Source organism: Thunnus albacares, chromosome 9 (assembly GCF_914725855.1).
Source record: "Thunnus albacares chromosome 9, fThuAlb1.1, whole genome shotgun sequence".
NCBI classification, from domain to species: Eukaryota; Metazoa; Chordata; class Actinopteri; order Scombriformes; family Scombridae; genus Thunnus; species Thunnus albacares.
The window spans coordinates 13,561,394-13,573,021 of NC_058114.1; the positions used below are offsets into that span (position 1 = coordinate 13,561,394).

At 39.5% G+C, this 11,628-nt stretch overlaps 1 protein-coding gene across 1 annotated transcript in view; it reads left to right on the top strand.

Annotated features, from left to right (window-relative positions):
* The first annotated feature begins 4,261 nt into the window (after positions 1-4,261).
* Positions 4,262-11,628, top strand: part of mast3b (microtubule associated serine/threonine kinase 3b) — a 39,462-nt gene continuing 32,095 nt past the window's right edge. Inside the window, exons 1-2 of the mRNA XM_044361474.1 lie at positions 4,262-4,609; positions 7,234-7,323. Of these exons, the coding sequence (XP_044217409.1) occupies positions 4,563-4,609; positions 7,234-7,323 (137 nt within the window). The 5' untranslated portion in view covers positions 4,262-4,562. The remainder of the gene's footprint in view (positions 4,610-7,233; positions 7,324-11,628) is intronic.

An 11,628-nucleotide genomic window follows, 5' to 3' on the forward strand; every position in this document is an offset into this window, starting at 1 on the left:
TGATGTAATTACTTCATTGATATTATTGAATGTCTACGCCATCTGGTGGACTGAACTGAATGATGCAAATGACTTGTTAAGTCTCAGACACGTGATCATACGCCTCCTTTTTTCTCTCTCTCTAACAGACTCATACAGACGCATGCAAACACATGTGTTCATACTTACTGCCACTCACTTCCCCAGTGATGTTATTTCTTCATTTCCTGCATCACACCTTATTGATTATTTCCCCTTGTGCATCTTTTATATGTTATGTCAACATGCTGTCATTTCTGCAGCAATAAGAGGAATATAATTATCCTTAAGATTTTTTTGTTAAATTTACAATAATGTTTCAATTCCTTGCTTTGCTTGTCACCTTGATTTACTGTTTACCATTTTTGTCAAATGAGGTGTCTGCACAAGTTCCTTTCATCAGCTTTAAATCTACCCATCCCTTCTTTCTGCTTTTCTTCTTTACTAATTTTTGTCACAGCATCTATTTACTTCTATGTTGTATTACACATGATGTTAACACCGCATTTAAAGCAAATAAACAACAGTCTGGTTTTGTAACAGAGTCAGTGAAGAAATAAATCAAGGCTTCGGGTTATGCGTTCCAAATGCCTCAGCTGAAAGCTGGAGCTGTTATTATGTCATCAGGGGAGGCATCTTCACATTCACAGGTGTGTGTGTGTCCAGCATAACTGAGACATTTACTCATGTGAAGCCCTTGATTTTATTGGAAGAACAGAACACTTGACAGATTATTAGAGAGCAAGGTTTGCAAGTTTTGTGTATGTGTGAAAAATATGATATGACAATGTACTTGGGCTGTTATTATATATTATATATTAATAAGAATAAAGTAACTCACTCTCTAGTTGCATCTATACACAATGTCTCTTTTACTCTTCTTAAACAATGCCTCACCTCACTCTTCTCAGCTTTTGGTGCACCATGAATCATGCCTGGGTGCTCTACTTTGTTATTGAAGCCTTTAGTACAGTATATGTGGTTGATTTTGGATATGTGTGAGCCTCAAACTGCAAGCTACAGTCAGCCAGAAATCCCTAATGAGTCTCTATCTACAGACATTTACATGTATTTTTACAGAAACAAACACAGCCCTGTTTACCAGTAAACAAACATCAGCTCACTGTATTTTAATGCATGGCTCAACAGCTATTTCTGCTGTATCATAAATATCTAACATGTAGTATTAATTTGAAGTATGCAATCATTTGCTGTGCTATCTGTTTTTTCTACCAATAGTTTTCTCTATGTGTTTTTATATGGGTGGTTCTGCAGAGCAGAGCAGACAAAACAAAACATGATGTAACGTTAAAAACAGTCCAGTTGACTGGTGGTGGATTAAAGCATATTCAAGCCAAAATCAGACTTGGCTGGCATTTACTGATGGACATTTGTTGAAACAGTGTTTAGCTAAGCTTCATGTCACACAGCAGAGATGGGGGAAAGCACACAGACTGATGGGTAGGGAAGAGCAGGAAAGCCCTTATTGCCATGGTAACTGTGAAACCGACTCTCCTATTAAATGCTGCTCTAACAAAACAATTACCCAGCAGTCAGGAATGGGAACCCCTTCACTGCCACTCACTGAACCTCCACCCAAACCCAACACATACACATATACATGCATGCAAGCAAACAAACACAGACACATCAGGGGTTTTTTTTGGATATTGGGTTCAACAAGTGGGTTGAGGTAGACTTTTAAAAACATCCCACAATTTTCCCTTTTCTCATGTGGTCTGGCAATGCTTTGTTTTAAACCAACATATTTCAAGTTGGCAGTTCTCGGTTTCACTCAGACATCAACCGATGCCTTCCTGAGTTCAGCTCTTTCTGTGCTGTCACTGGTCCTCCCTTTAGATTTTCAAGGAGGTATTTCAGGGCAGCTGTTAGCTCCAAAAGTGCCATTCATCAGCAATTATCAGCAATGTAAAAAAACATCAGAGGAGCATAATATTTACCTGGTGAAGAAATTAGTTCCTCATTTTTGTGTCATTGTATGTTGTTGGGGACAGGTATAAGTTCACATTGTCTGACTTTTTCACAATTCACCTAAATAACTTTACGGAGTGAAAAAGACCATGCAGTCGCAGAATCATACTTTTATTTACAATGCCTAAATTAAATAGTTGTCAAGGTTTGGAAGATGCTAAAGATGAAAAGTTACTTCTATCATTGAAATGTTTGCTGATTGGTCTGTACATAAGTAGCTATTTTTTAGTTTTAATCCTTTTCTTTTAAAAAAAAAAAAAAATACAAATCATCACACAAAATCTGATCAAGATATATTCTCTTCAGGAAAAGTGGCTTAAAAAAGTATGCGAGTAATGGGATACTGAAACTCCCCATTTAAGGGATAAAGCTGGCATTTTCCTACTGTCAACAAATCTCATGTGCAGAGCCAAACCAACAATGAATTGATTGTACGTATTGTATGTGTATCCAAAGCTTGATATATCGTATTCTTCTTTGCCTCAAATTATTAAAAACCTATTTACAGTCCTTTGCTAGCTCATTGTGCTACATATCACAACCACTTTATTTACAAAGTAGCACAACAAGCTAGTGAGGCTGTAAACATAATCGTGTATGTGCAGTGGTGCCTGCCGTACAAGGAACTACTCTCCTGAGACTGAAAATATGATCCCTGTTATTAGTCTTTGGGTCCAACAAACTACCAGACCCAAAACTCTTCATGGTGAAGAAACATGTCACCCAGTGCAACAGTGTGGTTCACTGACATGTTTTTAATAGTTTTGGGACAGCAACGGAGGACTACAGCACAGAGGAATAAGATATATCAGGCTTTTGATACATGCACAATACTTGTAAGAAGGATCAATTCATTGTTGGTTTGGCTCTGAATATGAGGTTTGTTGACAATAAGAAAAGAAAATCTCCAGCCATATCGTTTAAACTCAACTATATTACTGCTACCAACAATAATAGGAATGAGAATAGCATGGCATATAATGTAAAAATCATAATATTACATTAGAGCCATTAAAGGTTTAAATCTTCCCACAATAAATCAGCCTGCTGGTCATGTAAACAAGTATCAGTCAAGCTGCATCATATCAGTCATGCTGGAGGTAGACAACAATAACTCTGTATGTGAGTGTGTGTTTGTGTGTTTGTGTGTGTGTGTGTGTCTGTTTCTGTTGGGTCAAGCTCATGTCCTAGCAACCAGGCAAACCATCACCAGCTCCCTAGCAACCAGGAAGACACTGGTGTCATGGCAGTCACCGGTTGCCATTGGAGATGCAGCATTCCATGGAAACCAAGCCGAGGTGCAAATAGTGACAACCCCCTACACACACACACACACACACACACACACACACACACACACACACACACACACACGGCATACAGGTTGGATGCTCAGAAAATCGACTTTCAAGTTTGCAATTATTAGATATCACACACACTAACACACCCACCTGCAGTACAAGAGAATTGACTTTCAAGTATGCACTTGCACACACACACACACACACACTCACACACACACACACACACACACACACACAAAATCTGTAAAAAAACAAAACAAAAAAACCCCATCATGCTGTAAAAACGTGTATAGAGCTCATGTCCGCACGTGCGCGCAGCCTCGAGGAACCCTGGGATGCTTAGAAATGTGATTTACTCTCTCTCTCTCTCTCTCTCTCTCTCTCTCACACACACACACACACACACACGCACACACGTGCACAGCGCGCGCGTGGCACAGTGAGAAACGCATCCTGTGTGGCAGCTGTCAAGGTTCCCAGTGGAGGTATTCCCCAGCCTCATCACGACCAGCAGCCCGCCGCTGTTCACGGCTCTGCTTCATTTTGTTTCAGTGCACACAGAGAAAGATTGTCTCATCAAAATATAGCGGAAATTTTTCATTTGGCGTCGTGTCATTGTGCTATTACGCGGATAAACTGCGGGTAAAGCAGACTGCATGACAGAAACACATAGAAGTAGACATATATGATGAAATATACTGATTATGATTATAGCCTATGAGTTAATCAGTCCCCAGTGTCTTCCTCTTTTGTTCATGTAAACCAGAATCATCAGGTTTGTGAATTACATCAACGCCAACTTTTCCCCGTCCTCACCCAACCTCGGCTCTGACTGTCACCCATCGCCCAAATTGATTTAACCACCCTCCTCCAATAGACTCCCCCTTTTCCTCCCTCCCTTCCTCCCTTCCTTTCCTCCCTCCCCACCAGTCACATGGAGGTTAGGGTGACCCGTCGCTCCCTCGGTTGTGTGGCAGTCGCTCTCCGGTGCGCCTTGGAGACGGACGGGAAACAAAACGCGCAAAACTGCCGGGGGCACCTCACGTGTTTTCGGCTATAACTGCGTTTTATTGTATCTACTTCCACGGAAAATCTCCCAGGAATCCGCTGAAGCCGCTGGTAAACGATACTCAGTTAAACGGGTTATTTATAGTCACCCGCCGCAGCGATGAGTGGCTGGATGCCGGTTGTGAGACCGAGCGGTGCCGCGCTGTGGTAAGTGAAGCCCCCGCTTGGTGTTCAGCGAGAATGAAGTCCAGACGAGATAAACTGAAGATCCCGTCTCTGACTCTGGAGTAAGTTCTGCTTTTTTATTTTTATCCTCTAGTGCAGGTGTGAAACCGCTTTCTGCCATGTGAAACTGTTGCCATTTAAAGTTGTAATAAGAGTAACAGTATTCATGCGCTCATGCTGTCTTGTTTGTACCAACGCACATACTGTTTTAACTAAACTATCTGTTTTATCGATCTTATTTTAACAACTATCTGCCACCACTAAAACTGTGAGATTAAAAACGGTCAGAGACTCTGATGGAAATGTAAATAATCCCCTATGTTTGCTTGAGGCTTCATTATCTAGTTAAACAGTTTCAGTTTGCTCTCAAAGTGAAAATACTTTGAAGAGTAGTGGAGTTACAGGTGTCTCATCAGCTGCAAAATATAGGTATTTTCAGTATTATCAATAAAACCCACGCAGGCTCAAAATTGGCGGTTTTCCTGCTTGCCTATTAATCTTTAAACTAGTTGAATGTAGATAAATCCAGCTTTCCAACCTTGAACTGTAACCGTGTTTGAAGAATTCATGCCTGAGCTGGTTTGTCTGGTTAAACGTGTAAAACTGAACAACTAAAACTGCAGAAGATGAGGAGTCTGAGTTATTTTGACTAAAGTTTTTGCCAGTTCAAGAATCCGTAAGATCACTTTCTTCAGTTCTTCCAGATTGTCCAGCATATTTAATCAAACCAACATTTCAATCATGTATTTTCAAATAAGATCACGCCTCAGTGTGGGTTCTGCCTTCATGATGTTTTGTGTTTTCCCTTTGTCCTCGCTCTACAATAGCTTTGTTGTTTTTTTTAACCTCACATGAAGCCCTCACTCCATGATTCCTGCATGACTCACATGCTCTCCCTCGCAACACCCGGATACAGTCAGTCTTTAGGAGAAGAGATGGTTTATTTATTTACATATAATTGCTAACCTGTGATTCCCATCTCCATCAAAGGACATGGCTGCAGTCTTATATCCGCCCACTCTTCCTTCACAGTGAATGTAGCTGGGTTGTTTGTTTTTTTTGTGGGAAGGGAGGGGGGGAGTACCTGCTGCCCACTACTGTAGATGCTGATCCATAAGGCGTAGGAGCTCCCTGCTCACAGCCCCATTCTCTGATCCATCCATCTGCCTCCTCAGTGGATCATCTCAGCCGAGCATGCGCTGTCTTCCTTTCATTTTCATCTTAGGCTGGTGCTCCCGCACAGATACAGAGGAGGTTTCACACTTGGTGAGCAGGGAGGGGCTCAGGGCCTCTTACTGATGGATGCTGGTGGATGTATCAGTCCGCATGCGCTTTTGGGTGGACTGGATCTTTGATATTAAGGTTTCAGAGCTGTCTGTTTCACCATTAGAGGTGCAAAAACTGTGCAAAAGTGTGGCATGAAGTGTTTGTATTCAGATTCAGATTCAGTCTGGCTTCATGTGCAAGTATTCGCTGGTATGCAGCTTTCTAGAAACTTTTGCAAGATTATACTTAAATAATCCACCAGTGATCTGCAATAAATATGACCAAAACATCTTGAATTAATCTCATAATTCAGAATATAATTATAAATTTACTTGCCTTGATTATTATTTGCAGTCATTTTACTACTGACGGGTTGTTGTTGCTGCCATTGCAACGTTATTTCAGAGCCTGACAGGAACATCTGAGCAAATCAGGAATTCAGTGGGAATGTCACCAGTGAGTCAGTCTGAGATTTTCTACACAGTTTACACTCAGGACAGCAGCGTCCATGAAGTGCTGACAAAATTGAAATGCAAAATGAAAATGATTACTCACTCAAGCACCGCTGAGGGCTTCATGGTTTAGGGGTCTGAAGGAGAAAATGTGTGAAGATGAAATACGGCGTAATGAGTTGCATGTGTTGTGTAATTATGAGCCGACACTACAGAATGAGGAGTCTTTGTGCGAGGAGTTGTTTTTCCTACCATCCTCCCTGTATTACTATGACAACATGTTCATTAGCGCTTTGGTAGCCGGTGCTGTGTTTAGCATTGAGAAGCCACTGCAGCACTGAGACAATAGCAGCACTGTGGAGCCCATAAGGCAGAGCTTACATCTGAGCAGGGAAATCAATAGAAAACAGCTCCGGCGCTGGGTCAGCAACAGGGAGATATATACACCTTAGGAAGCCTGAGCATGCATATTTTTATGCAAAAAATGGTGCACTCAGATATGAAGTGGTGGATTGCATTCATTTAAAGTTTGAGGATTTTGTGTGTAGGACGCAAAATGAACCACTGTATTTGTTCTCTGGATTATTTAAAGAGCATGGATGTTGATTTAAATCTGATGTCAAGCCTATTAACAGTAAACATGCTCAGTGAACATATGAACATGATGAAAACTTCCTGTCTAGTGGGTTGACACCAGAGGCCAACTTCCTGTGGTGTAAGAGCTCAAGAGAGTTTAGAAGTCAGATAATCACATGCACCCAGTGTTGCATCCAACCACCCTGCAGTAGCATCGCTCTGCAGACAGACGGCGAGCGTCTGTCACTGATATCTAGCGATGTCAGCCAATGAGAGACAGGCAACAACCTCTTCCCATCGACAGAAGTTCTGCTGTTTACTGATGACAGACGCCGGCATTGCAAGATGCTGAGTCAGCACACTAATCCATGCGACCATGTCTTGCCTTACAGTTTATCACCCACTTGCCAGAGTCCCACCCTCCTGAGCCCATGCAGCCCCTGCAGTCCCTGCAGCCCCTTACAAACCCTTCATCCCTGGAGGTAAGATAGCGAGGTCACACGCTGCCACGAGAGTGAACTGTGATCCACATCAGACTGTTTCTATGGATTTAACATGTAAAATACCTTTAAAAAAGTCTCATCAACCAGTCAGTTCACAAAAAATTATTTCAGTCCCTGCCTTTGCTAAAAGAATAGGCTTGTTGAAGGATTAGTCTGGTGATATATGTATATGTTTCTTATTATCAAGAAACAAAAAACAAGAACCAACAGTGAACTGATTCTACTAACAATTGTTGTTTATGTCTAAAGCCTGATACAGGTTATTTCTTTGTGTCATAGACATCCATAAACTAGTAAAAACACATCCATGAGCCACACTTGTTGACCTCTGACCCTGATGAACATGAGCACTGTCGTTTATTTGGCATCAGTCTCACAGTGTCAATACTCATTAGAGCACCAAATGTGTATTAATCCACAGCTGAAAATAGTCCTCAACAAACACACTATTTACTCCCTTTTGAGTCTCATTGGCTAAAAAGTACAGTGCATGTACATGTTTCGGGATATTATTTACCTTTAAAAAAAGAAAATCTATATTTGTGACCAATTTTTAAAGATTTATCCTTTGACTTTGTCTTGGAAGAACATTTCTGTGTCAGTAAGTGTTCACTGACTCCTACTGCCATAACCAAGTGAGATGCTACACTAATTGCATTGTCATAGAAAATGTAGTGATAGCATTTAGGACACCAGGTATCACCCTGCTTCAGAATAATAATTTTTTTTATTATTTTATACATGGTTATTTGGCTGAAACATTTCAGGATTTGAGGGAAAACAAGCTACAAACCCTCACAAACTAGATCATAGATTGATGAGTACATTAAACGAGGGTGGTGTAACTTCATATACCAGATCGCTAGAACACCATAGATTAGTTCTTTTGTTTTAATCATTTGGAGAAAGCTATCCACTTTTACAAACCCTGATTGAACAATTAGTAGTAAAATTAAAAGCTAATGGCTAGAGTGGCTTTCCAGTCACAGAATACACAGTATAACAACATGATGCAGTGTGACATATGAAATGAAAAAAACTGTTAATATGCCATAAGTCTGAGTTGTTTTTTGTATTTTAAGGTGCTTCTGTTTCACAAGTTAAGACCTATCATTTATTAGTTGTCTCTAAGTCTATGTGGGTTGCTTGGCAACGGCGCTGGGTGCTGTGGAGGAAGGCAACACTGCAAACAGAGGCGGCAGCATCCAGCATGTTTCTGGATGTGTGAGCAGTGCTAGGCTGTCACACCACACACTGTACAGTAATGGATCCCATTTTGCTCTGTTGAAAAAATGAGCAAATTTTTTTATCAGGGATAAACATGAATTCCTCAACACGACGCAGTTTTCACGCAGCCATAAACTGATGCCACAGTATGTCAGATTGCACATTTGTTGGCATCATTCTTCACAGCATTTTGCATTGGAGCCCCCCCCCACCATGTGTCGTTTTCACCATCCAGAAACGTATTCATTCTCTTGCATCAGATTCTTTATTTGTATGCAAGTAAGCTGCTTCTTTACATCAACCTCTGATACTCTCAATATGTGTCTTGATAGCAATGACTGGGAGGTAGATTTGCAAAAAAATACTATAAATTGTATGCAGTGTGATAGAACAAAATGAAATGCTGTAAAAACAAATATAAACTATAGACAAAATACTTTAATAATAAGCTACAAACAGAAGACCTCACTGGTGATTTAGGCCTGTAATAACTCACGATGAGGCAACTTGACCATGTGGGCTCACAAGAATATTGAGCCGAATTCTCAATTTGATGGTGAGACAGTAGGTTTTTATAATAATTTTACACTAATTACATTTGGGAGTTTCAATATTTCAAGTAGGATAAAATGACTTAAGGGACTGTATGCATTCTTTCACCTTCTGGACCACACTGAGACACAAGCAAGTCTGTGTGGGGGAAGAGAGGTTGACGGATAGTTTTATGAGCTGAGACTGGACTGCAGTTTGTTTAAAGTAAAATATGACCAGTTTGCAGGGAGGTATAGATGGCAGAGACCACACAAGGACTAATAGACTCATAGATTATTATGCCCTGGGGTATAGAAAATGGATTCATAGTATTCAATAAATCTGTGTGATCTTGAAAAGAAGTTGGAAAAAGATTTCCAGGAGTGTTGGATGAGATCAGTGTGTGAGACGACAATATATTTAATCTTATCCACAAAAAGGAAGAGAAAGTTTTGACAGGGATCATTTCACAAAATGGACGGAAGTGAAACTATTCTTAATAGCATCAAATAAACATTACATCCACTTAAAAAAGTGTGTTTATGATTACTAGGGCTGCAACTAACGATTATTTTCATTATCGATTCATCTCCCGATTTTTTCTTAATCAATCGATTAATTGTTTGGTGTATAAAATGTCTGAAGATAATGAAAAATTACAATTATAATAATGTAATATTATGTATGACAAAGAAAAGCATTAAATCTTCACATTAGAGAAGCTAAAACCAGCAAATTTTGAATATAAAAAAAGACTAAAATGATTAAACGATTATCAAAATAGTTGCTGCTTAGTTTTCTGTCGATCAACTAATCAATTAATCAACTTATCATTACAGCTCTAATGATTACATTTTTATCCTCGAACTGAGGGTGACTTAAACTTTTAACAAATTATATAGTTTTGATTTTGTATTTATGGTAATTATTACAAATGTATCATTCCGTTTAGTGTATACACCACATGTATTTTCTGTTCTGCAGTTATATAATATGAAACTAAAATACACACATACATACATACTGAACAGGCCGCATATAAACAGTGGAATGTACCACTGTTTACAAGTTTGGGCAGAGATCCTCCCTCTGTCAGACTCCTTATGGTATAACCCAACAACATCTTAAGCTGCTTTCACGCTCTGTGGGAAAGACTGCTGCCATAGTGTGAAAGCACATGAAAGATCAAACAAAGAGATAAACTTAAAGTCAGTGTTTCCATTAGCAGTGGTACTGAAACTTATTACACAGTGACCATATATACTGCAGGTTCACAGTACAACAAACCATTGATTTAGAGGCTATACTACACAAATGTTCTATCTTAACATTGTAAGTTAAGCTTGCTCTCATCATATAATACGTTTTTAAAACTACATTTTCAGATATGAATTCTTTTGTCTTTGCCTTTTCACTGTGCCCGCACTAATAGATATAACTATTGACCCATACGTTGGTCCTGTTCAGGAACAGGACCAAACCATGACCATGTCTTCAACTCAGCTGTGTCCTCTAAAGTTAAACTAAACAGTCAAGATGCAAACGAGAGTGAAACATTAAGAGGCTGACTATGTTCAGCTTTGAGTAGTTCTGTAGCACCTCTGTAACGTGGGAGTCAGTGTGGTTTAGAGTTGAGAGTAGAGAGTTTCACTCCTACAATCTTTTGTAGCTTCAGTGTGTTTGGACTGCTCCTTTCCTGTACTATGAGAGCTGTAACAAAGTCTTTTACCGTCTCCAGCTACTGTTATGCAATCTGAACACTTTCCCACTGTTGCTTCAAAACAGTGAGGGATAGTATAAATACTGAGATCAATAAGCAGTGCTATCGATAGTCAGAGAGCATCAGTATTAATATCGATAGAGAGTTAATACCAATCTTAGACATACAGGAAATAATAAATTAAGTAGCGTTTAAAACAGTTTTTTTTTTGATTGATTGATGAGCAGATTAATCCATGGACAGGAAATGATGTGGGTTCCTTTTTTAACATCTGGCTGGAAACAACAGATGAAAAATAGTCTGCTAGGCTTGCTTCGTTTCAGTGATTTTTCTGTTCATCAATGAGCATGGTACCTGACAAATATACTGTAAAATAAAATATAATAATATAGATATACTTAATCTACGACAATTGATTATTGATTAAACATTTATGCCATTGGTCACTGGTCCCAGATTTTCTAATGTGAGACTTTTATCTCTCTCATATAATTTCAAATTGAATATCTTTGGGTTTTGGACTTTTGTTCAGGGAAAACAAGCATTTTGAAGATTTCACCTTGGATTTCAGAGAAACTGTGATGGGCATTGTTCACTCGACGACTCAATTAATCAAAACATGATCGACAAATTGATTAATTATGAAAACGATCATTAGTTTCAGCCTTGAAGAATAGGCTCACAAGTTTCCAAGTCTGTCTTAAAACAGGTCAGGTGTCCATGTGAACACTGAAAGAGGTTTTCCTCGCTGTAATCGTTCCTCCTGTTCATATTGGCCTTGGAATGAGCTTTCAATATAAGTGATG